Below are 16942 nucleotides of genomic sequence, written 5' to 3' on the forward strand. Positions count from 1 at the left end.
AAGACAACCACCTTCCCCCCTCCCATGATACCTTACGTTTTCATCAAACTTTAAAACTTATAAACTGCTGTCATATATACTGCTTTATATGATTCATCTAGTGTGGTCCATAGACTGAATTTCATTCCATTGCAAATAACATTGTAAAGGAGATTCACTGTGTATAGTCAAAATGGACTCCATTGGTAATAGATATGCTTGGTACCAAAAGTAATGATGACGAGGATGACAATGACGGTGATGATACTGATGATAGTAATGACACTTACTGAACACTCACTGTGTGTCCAGCATGTGCAAAACATTTTGCATATATTAATACTAAACCTCCCAATATCTTCAAAGTAGAATTTTTAAGCGATCTCTAGATTAATAGGGGTTGAGTCATTTGTCCTGCATCACGCAGCTGGTGTTCGGTAGAACTGGGACTCATATTGAGGTCTATTTTATTCCAAAGTCCAGTCATTTTTCATTCCCGAGAGCCCTAAAGGCTGACAAACATGACAAAGGGAAGAGCACAAATGTCATCTCATGATATGTGCTTAACTCACACCTTCGATAGGGTATAAATGTAATCTGCATTAACCAGCTCAAAGTTCAGCACCAGGTAAAGGCACTGCATTTACTTAGTGCTTCATCTTATTTGCGGCTACAGATATGTGGGCTTAGGCAATTACTTCCTTAGTTAATGACTTAATTTCCTTTTTAATATTTGATCTTGATACTCAGATCATCTCCCCGCTACCAAACCTATTTTTGTTGACACCTCAAAACTCATTTTTGGACCTTTGTCCTTAGTTGCTGCCCAGGGTCCTCTGGTGATAGCATTTCAAGTGAGGGACATTTACCTGAAAGTGAGGCAAACAGTTGAAACCCCATGGCCTCCTTAACACAGGGATTGAAAACCTCTAAGCGATCACCAGAAATTTATGTTTGCTGTTGGAAAATTGCTTTGGGAAATGATGTGGATCAGAGAAGTAAATTTTCTGTCAAGATTAACTTTAGTAGTGAGCAAAGCAGAATTTGGGGGGAGAAAAAAAAAGATCCCTAGGTGTTTCATCACATTTGTATTAACATTCTTTAATATTTACCACACTCATACTTTTTGAGCCAAACTGTCAGTGAAAGCATTGAACTACAGAGAAGATTCAGGAATTCCTCTGGAGAGGATACCTTCAGTCTCATTTTACAAACAGAAGCTGTTGATAACGGATGTGCTTCAAACAGCTGGCAGTTATTGAAAGAATTAAGGTGAAAAATAAAATTCCTAAAACCCCACCACACAAAAACCAGGAATCCACTGCCTCTGGACTGGCCCAGATTCTTCAGCCTGTTTCCAGAAACTGCTGTTATGCAGTCTGCACAGACGGTGGAGTGCTTGGACTAGGAAGGAAGGGGAGGAAGCTTGGCAGGGCACCAGCTTGGAGCTCGATTTTTCTTCTTTTTTTTTCCCCCCCAACAAAGAGCTGGGCCTGGTAGAAAATAAAACAAAAACAGATCCTTTTCCTCTCTCACATCTGCTTTCATCCCAGTTCTTTGGGGTTGGTGGCCCTGGATAAACCAGTGGAGCTCAGCAGGCTGCTCGCTGCTGAATGTGTTGCTGGATTTTGCTGCAGTTCAGGGCTGCTTGGCTGTGAGGTCCAAGAACAGCCTTTCTCAAGGGCTGACAGATATGGGACCACAGTAGTACCCTTTGTGTGAGGGCTTAGAAAAACAACGGGTGCACTTTTAAGATGGGAGTAATATGATGTGATACATGGTTAATCAAGCCGAGATGGACTTCTCTCCCACCTTCTTCCAGAAGTCTCCATGTTAGCTCTTAGAAGATCTAGCAGGTATATGCTGCGGATGAGAGGTCCGCTCAGAGAAGGAGGACTGGGGACTGAATCTGTTGACAGAACTGGGAAGAACCATTATATTAAAATAAATAAATAAATAAATAAAAGACAGTTACCTGAGTCAAGTGTCAGAGCATCTGTAGTGGTGTAAGGGATCTTTGTAACTTCCCTCTTAACATTCCAGCTGCCATTGACTAACAGAGAGGGTGCTATTCTTCATCCTGTTTACTAATTATTCTGCAATGTTACGTGCCCTACTAATCTCTACTCCAGTTCTCACCTCTTTAGAGATAATTTTTATATTACTAATTTAGTGTTCTCATTCAATAAACTTCTTAAATCCTCTTCTTAGCTTCTGCTTCTGGGAACCAATTGCTCCTAATGCCATCCACATTTCCCCTGAGGCTATTTTTGTAAACATAACATGTCACTCTACTGTGATGTTGGGGCAGCGGTGGGACTAATTCTGATTGAGAATGTACTACTGGCCAGCAATTTGGCCGACTCAACGCACATGTGCTCTCTGATAATCTTCCTAAAAACCAGCAAGGCAGCCACTGATATAGTCATTTTACAGATGTGGACACACAGGTTCACAGAGTCACACTAGTGACTGCCTAAGGCCCCCACTTGGGTCAGACTGTGTTACATGGTAGGGAAAAAAGTCAACTGACAGGAGGGCCTTCTTCCTAATAAGCAGCCAATGGTGTACTTGTCTCCCTGCTCCCTGCTACGGATGACAGAGTCATGAAGGACTTAATTCAGAGCAGTGACCAAGAGCAGGAATTAAATCCCTGTGGAGAAGAGTTTAAGGATGTGACCCTCAAAAGTCACTCTGTGTAAGGGGCCAACCACACAGTTCGGGTTCTCACCACTCTCCTCCCACTGCCTTAAATCTTTGCGTAGGACCTCACAGCTTTTTAAGTTCTGTCACTCACATGATCTCATTTGATCTTTACCAGATCCTTGTGAAGCAGGCTGAGCAGGGATTGTTTTCTGAATTTTATAGACAAGGGAATTGAGGTCCAGAAAAGTGCTGATTTATCTAAGCCAGCAAATGGCAGAAGCTCTGTCCAATTAATTCCCTACCAGATAGTTTTTTAGTACATCATGAATCCTCCAAATAAAGACAACTCTGGGATGTGTTGAGTGCAGAAGGAGCTGATAAGACAAAGTCCCTCATATGAACCTGTCCAAATAGTCTCAGTCCTGGTTTTGAATACTGAAGTACCCAAACTTCCTTGACCTTCTCATTTCTTCCCCAGTGATTACCATGGGGGAGAAAAAGACAGCAAAAAGTAAAAGCATCACGGGAACCTCACCAGCCTCACCATGGTGAGGTTCCCGTGATGCTTTTTGGGGTTCCCGTGATGCTTTTACTTTTTGCTGTTTTTTTCTCCCCCATTGTAATCATTGTCTAGCTCAGTGTTTCCCAGTCATTTTTTTTTTCATTCCTCACCCCCGCCTAGAAAATACTATTTAAACATTTATTTTTCCTAATCACTCCCCCTCCCTGAAATCTTAATACCATAGATATGTTGTATATCTGTTTATGTACTATATGTATATCTATGCTTTATGCCAAAAATTAGTAAAATTTATTTCACCCACATAAGAAACAGTGTTTGCTCCCTCAGTGCCATTTTGCTCTTGTTGTGAGTGACTGGTGTAGCTCATAACTATAAATTCAGTAAAAAGAAAAGAAGGAAGGAAGGATGGAGGGAGGGAAAGAAAAAATGAAGGAAGGTAGAAAACAAACAGTAAAACAAGCCAGCAAAGACATAAAACACTAAACTGAAGGTGTCCTCAATTTCCCAACAGCTCTAACATCCCCTGGTAGTATAGATTCAAGTATTGAGGTTTCACTACGGCCAAAGTATTCCCAATATTTCGGCCAAAGCTCGGACAGAGCATGCTTTAATCATTCTGTGAGTGAATCCCAAAGAACAAGGTGTGGCTTGAAACACATTCAACTTTTGGTATCTCAATTCCCTAGTTGCAAAAGAGAATGTTCCCTCTGACCAAACATAGTTTTTCCTTATGGGATGTGGTAGATCTCTGAAGACACTGGAGTCTTTCCCTTTGGGGAAGTTCATTGCTTTGCCTGTTGATAAGTGATAGCAAAGGAGAATGTATGGAAAGTTACTCTTACTTTTATTTTCTCCTCCTTAACTTCATACCCTACCTAATAAATTGGAGAACCAGAAGGAAAGCCAGAATTCACCACTACAGACACAAGAAAGTAAGTTCTGGACAGGTGGAACTGACTTGCTCAAGGGCCAGGAGCAAATTAGTGTCAAAGCTGGGACGTGGAGTTTGCCTCTTGATACAGGACCTCCTCTGCCAGAAGAAAGGGTCAACCTCAGATGGGTACTTCGTCATTTGTTAAATTTACTTGAGCAGCATCCAACTATGGCTGTGAGTACACAAATAAAAAGCTTCTTTAAATAAACACCAGCAAATCTGTTTCAGCTGAAGATGTATGCTTAGTGTCCCAGGGGCCAGTATGATTTAATATTGCCAATATTAAATAAGAGTTTGGGAGTTGGATAACAATTGCAAGCTGGGTAGCAGCTTTTCACCTCCAGGAATTGACTACAGATAGCAAACAGCTCACATGGGGAAATGAGTTTTGCCACATCACCAGAAGGCCCATGTAGCTGGCCGCTAGCCTTCAGCTCCTAGGAAAACTGGAAGATATGTGTGCACGAATGTGTGTGCACATGGCCACGTGTATTCCGGGATTAGGTTCACCAGGGCTGCCAGACCACAATGGTAAAGCCAAACCACTAAAGAACCAGAACAAAGTCAGTGAGTGGTGTATGGGCTGAGGTCCGGACAGTTAGAAAGCTGGGAAGGAAACCATGTGTAGTCTTTGCAACTCCAGACTTCACTACCTCCATATCCCTCTTTTAGACCCAGAGCCTTCAGGAATTCAGGTTTTTGAGTCTCATCCTATCACAGAAGAAAATGGTGATAGCCTAGCTTTGCAGGATGACAATCCTGGTTACACCCGGATTCAACCCTTTCCTGGCTATGTGACATTGTTCTATTTATATTTTATTTAGAAAACACTTATCTAGTACTTGCCATATGCCAGACACCATTCTAAGCACTTTATAAGAAATGACTCCTTTCAGTCTCAATAACAATGAGCTTGATTCTTATAACAACCCTATGTTCATTTTATAGATGAAGGAACTGATGATCAGAAAGGTTAAGTGCCTTGCCAAAGTCACTCAGCCAGAATTTGAACCCAAGGAATGTGTCTCCCTTGACACATCATCCTACCATGGTAAGTGACCTTGGGCAAGTTGTTGACCCCCCTGCCAGACCTCAGTTTACCTGTTTGTAAAGGGAGCATGCTAATACTACTCTGAGCAAGGAGGGATGAAGGCTTTTTGCAGGGCTTAAATGAGAAAATCTTGAGGATTTAGCAGGTTGCCAGGCACCTAGTAAGTAAAATATATGATTAACACTCCTATAGGTGGGGGTCACATTTCATAAATGGATCAGGAAGAAGTAGAGGCCTCTTCTGCATACTCTCATGGTGAGTCTGATAGGCCTATGCCAACACAGTCCTCTTGAGAATGCCTCACCTTCACAGCTGCAATCATTTACAAGTTAAATGGTTCTATTGTTCACTCCACAAATGTTGACTTAAGCTCTGAACAAGAAATGTTGTGCTACTTTGATTGAATGAGTTGAGCAATATAATCAGAAGTTAAAGGCATCTGAGTGATATGTTATCTTTAGTGGCATTTCAGTTATAATGTAGCTTCTCCTTTTCTTTCCTACAGCATGTTTGCTCTTTTTTAAAGTACCTTTATGATTTTTGAAATAATATGCAAAAAGGATCAATATGAAACACTCAGATTAAAAAATGACCTGGACAGCAAAGCAGTGCTGCTGCATTCTGAGAAGTCCCATTATTTTTTAGAATAAAAATTTTTTAAAAATAAAGAAACACAGTCTCAGTTGCAGGGAAATATAGATTTCACCATAAATGAAATCACTATGGAGCAGAGACAGTGAGGCAAAATAACAGAGTGAGTGGTTGTTCTGCAGCTGAGGGACAAATGACAGAATTGCTTTGGCCAGCTGAAGACAGATTGTTGCATTGTTCCATTAATTGTGTGTAACTTGGCTTTTCCAGACCTTTTTGTGGCAGACTAATCCAGCTAGCTCTGTGCACTGCTGAGCCATCTCACTTTTACCGAAGGCTGCCTACAATATCTCTGAGATAGAGATCCCTGCTACACATAGTTTGCAATATTGAGAGTTCTTCGCCCCATAAACTGTTGACAAATCTGCTCTTATAAGTGGGCATTCACTTGTGTTGTTTCATTTAAGGGGAACAAGGTCGGATGTCCTGGCCAAATGTATGCCACCGTCTGTTTAAGTGAAATTGAAATGAAATTCCAGCATTAGAGTGATTTCCTTTGGTTATTTCCCCCAAAAATCCTTGTTTAAGTTGCAAAAATCCCCGGAGTAGAATTATCACCACTCCACCGATCAGTGTCCTACTAGGATTTAGTGTTTACATTCTTGGAAGAGCTGGTGGCAAATCTATGGATGCAGTAGACTCAGTGAGAAGGGAATATTTTAGTGTTGGGGTATTTGGAAAGAATTGATGCCTATTTGTCTGTCTCCCGGGTGTCATGGAGTCTCCTATGGCAAAGAAAAGAGTGTCAGGCTTGGGAATGGGGTGGAGACACAGAAGGGCAGTGGTGACACTATAATGTCAAACTTTGTAACTGCAAGACTTCAGTTGGAGGAGGTGTAGGAGCCTGTGTGCAATGGGTTTTCCAGGAATCCTCCTAAAGGAGTTATTGATTTGTATATTTTGAGCAGGACTAGCTTTACCTTATAATGACACAACCAATTAGAGAAGAAAAGGAAGGTGGTAGAGGAGGAAAGACCCAGAATTTAGAAGAGGCATTTCTCAGTGCCAGCCCAGCAGTAACAATGACCTTGGGCAAGCTACTGAAACTTTTCAGATTGAGTCTTCTTGTCTTAAAAATGGGACAAGTTTTTGTCTGCCTTCTGAAATTATTGGGAGAATAAAAACAAGTATAAGAATAATTCTAAACAGCACTTTGTAAACTATAGAGTGCTCAGAGACTAATTCTGAGTACACCGATGCTTGCAAGTCTTTCTTCTATCAGTGCCACCAGATGGAGTCAATGGCAGGCATGTGGGAACGTGACTCCCTTCTCCCTGCCATGTAGCCCATGTAACCTGACCCCATGGAGCCTAGGCACCAGCCCACCATGTATTTTTAAAGAGCTGCAGTCAGACTTTTGGATGTTGTAGATTGCTGAGTTGTCCATGCTGTGGGTAGGCGACCCGCTAGCTCAGTGCTTCTCAGCCTTGGCTGAACTTTGGAATCACCTGGGAAGCTTAAAAAAAATAATAAATAAATAAATAAATAATAATAATAATAATTCTCCTCACCAAGGCCACACCCCAGACCAGTTAACTCACAATCTCTTGAGGGTGGGGCCCAGGAGTCAGTATTTATTGAGGCTCCAAGTGGTTCCAGTGTGCAGCCAGGGTTGACAAGCACTCTGCTAGCTGAGCAATAGAGAAATAAGATGCAGCTAGAAAATGAATTCCTTCTTCTCATAACACAAGGGAAAATAACTTTGTGACATTACATTGAGAACAGACAAATAGCTAACCTGGTAGAACAGAATAAAGAAATGATTGAAAAGGATTGAGGAATCAGTGTAATCACAGCTACTTATGATAACTTGAGTAGCATAAAACACAGATCTTGAAACTCTCTCCTCTTCCTCTCTCTTTTTCTTTTTTCTTTCTGATTTGTTTTGTTCTCTCTTCTCTCATCTCCTTCCCCCACCTTGCCTTTTCTTCTTCTCAAACTCTCTTTCTCTCTCTTTCCCTCCCATCCCACACCCCATTTTACTAGAAAGGTCTCTCAACTCCTAATATCCATTGTGGCCATTTACAATGTAGTATGTCATGTTCAGAGTCTTGAACAATTTTTTTTAATTAACTTATTTATTTTTTTTGTGGGTAGGGGGCTACTTCACGGCACATCCCTGTGTCTTAGGTCTCATGTGCGGGTGAGTGTGTGTGTCCTCTTTAGGATTCCCTTTCATCTCTTCCTGCACATTCTAAAAACCCAGTTTTCCCACCCACACATGCCTGAGCTTTCTCATCTTCTCATCTGTTTTCCAGCATGTCCACCTACCTCTCTGAAGCCCCTGACTCTCAGTGAATTTTTTTAACCTATATCTGCTCATTCATATTCAGGCAAGCCTGATGAATCAGAATGTCTGGAGGAAAAGGAATTCAGGGGAATTTTAATTTTCTGGTTAAGTGACACTGTCTTGAAAACCACTTTTGTTTCAAGTTTTATTGTGGGGAAACAAATGGTAAAATACAAGCCCCAAACTGGAAAGTTTCTTAGGGAATACCTAGATGAATCCATCTAAAGTAGAGACAGAGACCAAGTAAGTAAGATGATTAACAGATGATCCCAGTCATATAAATAGCAGCACTATGTCTAAATATGATGACTCCTGACTTCTAGACCCTATTTCTTCCAGAGCAGTTACTTGACCTGCCCTGCAGAAATGTTCTGATTAACCAGAACCAGTCAAATGTGAATTATATTCTTTTAAGTGAATTATCCAGTTCCTTGTAATTTCATCTACCCATGAACCTCACTCATCTGTGTTGCCTGTGTGTCCCCAGATGGATTTCAGTTTGCAATTCTTGTGTCTCTAGATTATCCTGTTTCTAAGGACTGAGATCATTTCCCTAAATGTGTCCACCCTACCCACTAGACTGAGCACACTGACTTTTTTCTGGCTTATTTTATTTATTTATTTTTTTTTTAGTTTTTAAAAAATTTATTGTGGGTACATAGTAGATGCATAAATTTATGGGGTACACGAGATATTTTGATAGAGGCATGCAATGTGTAATAATTACATCATGGAAAATGAGCTATCTATCCCCTCAAGCATTTATTTTTTAGTACACTGATTTTTTAAATAGAGGTTCATCACCACCTCACATACATTACAGTTTTGGTTGGGGAAGAAGAAGGCACAGGCTGGTGGATTGGATTTGTTCAGACTGCAGAACCCCTCCTGGAAGGAATATCAGGTTTCTCATTTTCCTTCTTGTTAATTAAATCTCCACTGTTAACTTGATTTTTTTTCCTGTTTCCTAAATGAGGTATTGCTAAAGAAAAAGTGGGTCAATTGAGGGTTCTGACTAGTTTTGTCCTAGTTAATTTAAGTTTTGCCATATGTTCTTTGAGAAGCATGTGTTAACTATAGGCCCTTTTGCTGATTATCAACGAACCTAACAGCTATTAATTTAGATTTCCAGTTACCTGGCAAGAGAAAGACTTAAAGGGAATAAGTCTCGGTAAATCTAAAGCTAACCCAGAAGTAAGACCACTCCATGCAAAACTGAAGCACAGCATGATGCTTTAGACAGCACCATTACTTTCCATCGTGAAGCAGCAATGTCAGCTTCAGCACTCTTGACATTTTAGGTCAAATAATTATTTGATGTAGGGGATGTCCTTCGCTTGTAGGATGTTTCACAGTATCCATACTTCTGCCCACTGGATACCAGTAGCACCACCTCACCCATGCATAAAAATGTAAAATGTCTCCAGACACAAACAAGTAAATGTCCACTGGGTGGCAAATTTGCCCCTGGTTGAGAACCATTACCATAGACACATGATCCATTTAACCACGAAGGAAGAAATGCAGATAAATCCCTGACAATAACATATGGATGTCTATACTTTACTCTCTCTGAATCTAAAATCCTATTTTAAGGGGCTGAACTGAATGTACTGGCCATTTCTTCTCCTGGAACCCTGGAGAAGTCTCCTCTATTGGCAGAGTCCTGCGTTGCCCTATTACCAGTGACCAGAGCAAACAAGTCATGGTCAGAATTCCTGGATTTCAGCATTGTGCCCATGGCATTCAACAAGAATGTGTTGAGCATGTGTCCTGTTTCCAGTCTAGTTCTAGGCTCTTTGTTATGTGCAGGGGTGGAGGGGCAACCATTCAAGGAATAAAGAAACAGGGTGTAGTGAAAAGGCCACTAAGTCAATCAGCACATCACAGTGCTTCCAGTCACTAGCTGGGTGACTTTGCACAACATACCTGACCTCTGTAAGCCTCAGGTTCTTCATGTGAAGATAAGGTTGCTGGCACCTCCCTCACTTATTGTGATCTAGATAAAGGCACCGTACTAGTGACTGCTCAGTAAATTGTATTTCTCCATCTCATTTATATCTTTGTCTAAACTGTAAGAATGCAATAGCCAGTCCCTTTACTTGGAGTAAAAAATCAAAGGTCTTCAGAAATTGTATCCAGTTGAGCAAGGCCAGGAGATAGTGCCCAATCAGAAGTAAGAATTTTGCCTCCTGAATCCCAGAAAAGAAAAAAAAAAATCAGAGTAGAGCATTCTTTAGTGGAAAAATATATTTCTTAACCCTGAGGTGGAAAATACTCTCAAAAAATATATTCCCATTTGCTGGCTCTTCCCACTAGACAGCAGGTTACACTCTGCTGTGGCATAAGGAGCCCAGAAGTTCCCCAGCCTGCAAAGCATCTACCTACTCATTAATGCCTGAAAATACCATCAGCCATATCAGTCCTTTATATCTTAACTGTCACTTATTTTATGAGATCCTTTCCTGAATAAAAGTTTGATTATGAAGAAGAAAGTATTAGGGTAATTAGTGCTAGAAGGTAGTTACATAATGTGGTCACCTGCCTGCACGTGTGTGTGTGTGTGTGTGTGTGTGTATGGTTATATATGTGTGTGTGTGGTTATATGTGGTTTTATACATATATATGTATATACACACACATATGTGTGTGTGCATGTTTGTGTGTGTGCTGTTATATATACAGAGATAGACTGAGAGGTAGGAGTGTGTGTATATATTTCAGAAGCCTATTTAATGGTCATATGCTAGCTAATTCCTTTTTATTTGACATTCTGTCAATGGCAGATCCAAATCAACCAACATCACCACTCATCTAGAGGAGATGATTGATGTTTGACTACCCTGAAACATTATGATACTCTTGCTCCAAAACAGATATAATTTCTGGTTCTTAGATAATTTTCTCTGTGAGAGGGGTATGTGATGATGTTTCTTTTACCATCTGATGTGATCCATCAATGCCCTCTTCTACTGGGCCATGTCAGATAGACTAGGCATCAAACTTGCTGACAAGTCGACTAAAATAAGCCAGAAACACAAGTGGCCCCTAATCCTACCAGAGATCTGTGTGTACTTGCTTGGAAAACTTGGGAGGAATAACAAGTGGCATTTGCCCCTCTGATTACTTACACACACTCATAAATGTGTTGTTGATGCTAAATCATACCAAATGTCTGCCTTCTTGAAAGCAGAGAGAAAAGGCAGGGCACTCTTATACTTTGATAAGTTCAGAAGAATATTTTTACATTGTTTAGAAAATTATTTCCTTTACTGGAATAACCTTTTCTTTGTGATGGCAACTTTGTAGTCTTGGGAGTATGGGCTGCATTGTGGGTAGGTGGTCTCAACTATTAATATCAAGGCTACGATCTGAGCATAGCGACTGCCTTTTTTTTCTGAGTACAGCAAAGGACAGATCTCATTTAATCTGCTGCCTCTGGTCCAACCTTAAAAATCTACTAGGGCTAAGACTGATGTGAGAGTGTCATTTGTCATGTGAAAAGACTTTTTTTCTATATAAATATTCGAAAAACCTCAATATCACTGCTGAACTTTAATCAGCTGGAAAGGTACTGCAAATGGAGGGTCAATCCATCACAATGCCCAGGATGAGACGTGAATTGTGGCCTAAAGTTCTTTTCAGATAGCACAGGATAATGAGATTAGCACCCTCTGTGGGAAGAATAAAAAAAGGTGCTACACCTTTAAAAATTAGATTCTCTTTTAAATGCTTAGTAGTTTGCTTAGAGGGGTCAGAGCAAGTTTCTCGAAGCTTAAAGATTAATTAATTTGAGAAAGAATAGATTTCAAATGTTACAAAACCTTAGTTAAAACTACCACTTTCCCTTATTCCTGCCTTTTCCCCTTCCCCCTCCCTCCACCAATCTCCAGAGCTAGAGTCACAGGGACATGAAATGATGTGAGCTAAATTCCTGTTTGTGTAGACAACATTTGTTTGCCTACAAAGACACACAACACAGAAACATACAGACACACACACAAAGTAAGAACATAGCTTTCTATGGTCATCATTTGCTCTTAAGCTCCCAGATTGCAGATTCCTCTTTCCAATGGTTCTTCATGAAATATGCATGGACTTAAGATCTTCTACATATATGATATTTAATCATGGGCAAGGTGGGTGGAGTAGCATAAAACAAAGCACGATTATTCTCTCTCTTTCTTATGGCCACCTTGAAACAAGAAGAGTGAAAGATAAAAATGTCTTGGCGATAGGAGATAAACTACAGTTTCCAATATTCAGATTTCTAGAGGGTAGGAGGGGACTTGTGGTTCTGATGCTTGCCAGGAAGGTTTTGCTTCTGAAAGCTTTCCCTATAAGCACACCCACGCAGCTCTTTAATGCACCAAGCCAGAGCAGCTTTGGGCGCTGGATTCCTGTAGCCTTCCTATGAGATGGTTAAGTTCACGGAATCCAAGGAGCCCTCCTTCAGTTGCTACAATTTTTTTTTTTTTTCTAAAAAAGGTATGCTGTCTTCTAGAGGAGGTCGCTTTAGTAGGGTTTTAGGCAAGGCACATGCCTGAGAGAATCTTTTTCCTGCTACCCCTGCTCTCGGAGTGGTATGCTATTTAGAAAGGCAAACCCAAATGATTATGCTTAAATTCAAAACCCCCTCCTCAAAGTTATCAAACAAAGCACCTCTCTTCTAGAACACTAACAATCTGAATGGGTGTCATGTGCATGATGTGTGTCATAATGTCATGTTTTAATTATAAATAAAGCAAGATGAAGTTTCCTGGTCAGGAAAAATGAGCTGGGGTGTTGGGGTGTGTGTGTGTGTGTGTGTGTGTGTGTGTGTGTGTGTGTGTGTGTGTGTGTAAGTAAGAAGCTGTCTCCCAGGGCTTAACATCTTAAAAGACATTTGCAAAATATTTATCTTGAAAGAGACTCTTAGAAACAATTTTTAGGCATACTGGTTTCTCCATAGGTAGAAGAGAAACCTACCACCAACCCTTAGTTTAAGGAAACCTTCTGGTGATACCATTCTGCATTTCAAAAAGCTGATTTTGCCTCCTAAGATTGGTAGCTGGAGACATTTGCGTTTTAGGGGATGGTAGTGTGTGGTTCCTCATCCCCCCATCCCTCTTCCTGCTATTTGGACTTCTCTCTCAAAAAAAAAAAAAAAAGGAAAAATAAAAACAGAAAGATGTAAGTCTTTAGTGTCAGAGAGGGAAGAGAAAGACTTAGGGATGTGGGCTACACTGGTTCAGCATCTGTCATCCATCACAGTTTATTTCAATCATACATTTGCTTAAATTATCATCGGATGAAGCAGCCCTCCGTCCAATGCACACAGCTTTCCCCTTCCCTTCTCTGTACCCACCAATTGCCACTACCACCACTTCCTCACTCTTTAGTTGAATAGAAACTGAAATCTCAATGATGGACCTGGAAACCTATGAGGGATGAGAAGGAGCAATCATCAATCCCAACACAGAAAAAAGAAAAAAGAAAGAAATAGGGAAAGCAAGCATTACACAAAAGGGCAATCTGAGAAGAGGCAGCTTTTCTGTCCTGGTTTAACAAATTATTCCCATCTCAAAAATATGCAAACACAGGATCAGATGATTATCTTCTCCCACTCTCCCCACCCCATCACTGCTCTGTCACCTCTGCCCCTAAAGTCTCTTGCTACAAGTCATTACCCTGCAGGCATTCATCCTGAGGTAGGCTTTTCTCCTCGTTCCCCATAGAAACTAGGAATGTGCTGTCACTGTCTGGGAACCTAAGCGTGCTGCAGTCTTAGCACTGTGCTCCAGAAGCACAGCTTTCAGCCCTGAATATCAGGATTCTGCCTCCTTCCCCTCAGCCAGACCAAAGAGAGCAGTGAGCTGAGGGGCTTCCTTTAACAGGGGGTACAAAAAGGGCACAAATGCTACTATGTCAGGTGAATCAAAGACTCAGGAGAATTAAGAACAGGTGGCATTTGGGGATGAGATTTTGAGTTGATTTGAAAGATGGTTACATTTTGAGTTGATTTGAAAGATGGTTACATTAAGTGCAAAAATGTTTCGTGTTCCTAGGACAAACTGTCTGGCACTGCCTTTTAAAAGCCATTTGCAATGCTCTCTGCTTTAAAGGCTGAGCAAGGATGCCCAGTCCTCAGTCCACCTCTCACTTGCTTGAAGGTGGTTAGATTGCACTGTCCTTGCCCCAATAATATAAAGGGTCTTGCTGTTTTTCTTTTTCCAGTCCTTACTCATGTGGAGTAAATTAACATGTCATTAATCTGATAAGCTTTGTTTGCCCTTCTTTAAAATTTCAAAATGAATCTGACTACTTTGCTCCTGGAATTTCCTTCTGGCCCCTGGACAACTCCCCTCCCCACCCCACAAGGAAATTTTAACTGTTGCTTTTCTTGTAACACAAGTAACAATTCATTTAGGTTACACCAGTCTGTAAAAACTGTAAATGCTATTTTATTTTAAACATTTTAGTTTACAAAAAAAAAAAAAAAAAAAAATCAATGATTGGTACCTTTTTTACACTCTCAGATTCCTGAATATGGGCAGATCTTCAAAGGGAGGAAGGAGTTTCTCATATGAAATTTAAGATAGACTGTCCTGAAGGTTGTGGGGTGGGGATTTTTTTGTTGTGTTTTAATTCGTTTTTGTTTTTAAGACACAATAAAGCTAAAATGTCAAGTCTCTGGGAGAGATCCCCTTAAAGTTTCAGTCAAGGAGCATATCAGAGCACAGACAAGGAGACCCCAGCCTGGTGCCCGCCGGCCCATCCCGGCTGCCCAGGCGTATTTGGTAGCGCATGGGTTGAGAGCCACTGGGACAATCACACCTCGCATTCCCTGGCGGGCTGCTGGTGGCAGGTACACGAGCCATACTCGTTGATGATCACCAGGGCTCCCTCAATGTGGTTCGGTTTGTAATCAACGTAGTATTCCTGGGCAGACATGGCAGCCATCTGATGCATGGTCTGTTTCTGCTTTTGCTTCCTGCGCTGCGTGACAAAGCACTGTCTGAGCTGCCTGAGGCTGGCTGGGAAACACTTCCAGGACACGTAGAGCACCAGGACCACGATGAGGAAGGAGAAGATGAGGGCCATGGTGCCCGTGACCACCTTGTGGATCTGCACGGCATTCTCGGCGTGCTCGCCGCCGGGGAGAGCCACGGTGGCAGGCTCGAATGTGCCGTCGTGCTGCCCCTCCCCGCCATCCGCGAGCGTGGTGGCCGAGCTGGCAGGGGGCCCCAGATCACTGCGGTTGGTGACGGCCGAGAGCAGGTGGCCGCTGGTGGGCTCGGCCCCATCCTCGCACAGGTGGAAGGCGTACACGGCATCCAGGACGTCCTCGCCCTGTGCGTACTCCGGGCTGGCGCACTGCAAGTTGCCATCGTAGCGCCCCTGGAAGTTGCTGAGCCACGAGGCTAGGGCACACACGTTGCGCCCGCAGTCCCACAGGTTACCGGCCAGGGTGATGCTTGTCAGGGACTTCCAAGAGTTGAGGATCCGGGGCTCGATGTAGGTGAGGCGGTTCGAGTCCAGCTGCAGGGACTGCAGGTGCGGCACGGTCTCGAACACATGGGGCTCCATGTACTCGATCTCGTTGCCCGACAAGTCCATTTTCTCCAGCTTCCAAACCCAGTCCAGCGAGCTGACCACAATGGCCACCTTGTTCCTCCGCAGGCAGAGCGAGTGCAGGGAGATGAGGCGCGGGAAGTGGGCGAAGTTCACCTTGACCAAGTCGTTGTGCTCGAGGTGCAGCTCTGTGAGCTTAAACAAGCCGGCGAAAGAGTTGCGCGCCAGACTCTTGAGCTGATTGTATCCGATGTCGAGAAACTTGAGGCTGCGGCAGTCCTGGAAGATGCGCACCGGCACAAACTGGATGGCGTTGGCCCGCATATGCAACGTGGTGAGCTTCCGCAGCCCGTGGAAGAGGTCGGGCGCGAGTGCCTGCAGCTTGTTGTACGAGAGGTCCACGCTGCGCAGGTTGGGCATGGGCCGGAAGGTGGTGTTGGGCAGCTGGGTGATCTGGTTGGAACTCAGCGTGAGTTCCTTAACTCGGCGCAGTTTCTGAAAGGCGTCCCCCTGCACCGAGCAGATGTGATTGTGATCCAGATAGAGCCACGTGAGCTGCATTAACCCCGTGAACTGGCCGGCGCGCAGCTCCGAGAGGCTGTTGTAGCGCAGGGACAAGCCCAGCAGGCCGGACAGGTTGTGGGGCGCCTCGGTGAGGTTGAGCGCCTCGCAGTACAGCAGCCGCCCCTCGCACCGGCACAGCTGCGGGCACCCGCTGGGGGCGGCGGGCAGCATCTGAAAGCAGGCCCCCAGCAGACACAAGACCACCCCTGAGGGCCTCCTCAGCAGCCAGTATAGACAGAGACCGAGCAGCAGGAAATCCATTAGCGAGAATCTTTCCAGAGAGACTGGAGAATGTCCATTGGAAGCGCTCGGTCAGAAATCTACATCATATTTTATTCCGAGGGAGGGGGAGCGGGGGAGGAGGAGAAAAGGGCAAAAAATCAAATAAATACATAGAAATAAAGAAGGACCCCCCTCCCCAAAAACCACACGTTCACCTCTAAGCATGCAGAAAGCTGGGCAGCATAGAAAGTTCACAGCCACGGAAAGATCAAAGAGATGGTGATTTGGTCCATGTTAGATGCTGCAGCAAAGAAAAGGGAGGAAAAAAAATCTTCGGGAAAGAATTTAATTAAAAAGTGTCTTACCCACCCTTTTCCAGAGAGTGACAACCTCCATTCAGCTGCTCCCTTTGTGTGCAGGCTAATTATATGCAGGGCGAGAGAAGACCCCTCTGTGTTTCCGAGGCAGCCCCGGTCCGCGGCCGGCGGATCTGGCAGGCGCACAATGTCTCACTTTGCTGCTCGGCTT

The 16942-nt window shown here is 43.0% G+C and overlaps 2 protein-coding genes across 7 annotated transcripts in view; one reads left to right on the plus strand and one right to left on the minus strand.

Annotated features, from left to right (window-relative positions):
- Positions 1-16942, plus strand: part of LOC105465339 (catenin alpha 2) — a 1482339-nt gene that overhangs the window by 1110737 nt on the left and 354660 nt on the right. The gene's annotated exons all lie outside the window — the stretch shown is intronic.
- LOC105465341 (leucine rich repeat transmembrane neuronal 1) lies at positions 1886-16453 on the minus strand. The gene is made up of 2 exons (XM_071077397.1): positions 14576-16453; positions 1886-1900 (listed from the first exon to the last, which is right to left on the minus strand). The coding sequence occupies exon 1, from the start codon at positions 16451-16453 to the stop codon at positions 14885-14887; it is 1569 nt and encodes a 522-aa protein (XP_070933498.1). The 3' UTR covers positions 1886-1900; positions 14576-14884.

The sequence above is a fragment of the Macaca nemestrina genome, chromosome 13 (genome assembly GCF_043159975.1).
Source record: "Macaca nemestrina isolate mMacNem1 chromosome 13, mMacNem.hap1, whole genome shotgun sequence".
Classification (NCBI taxonomy): domain Eukaryota; kingdom Metazoa; phylum Chordata; class Mammalia; order Primates; family Cercopithecidae; genus Macaca; species Macaca nemestrina.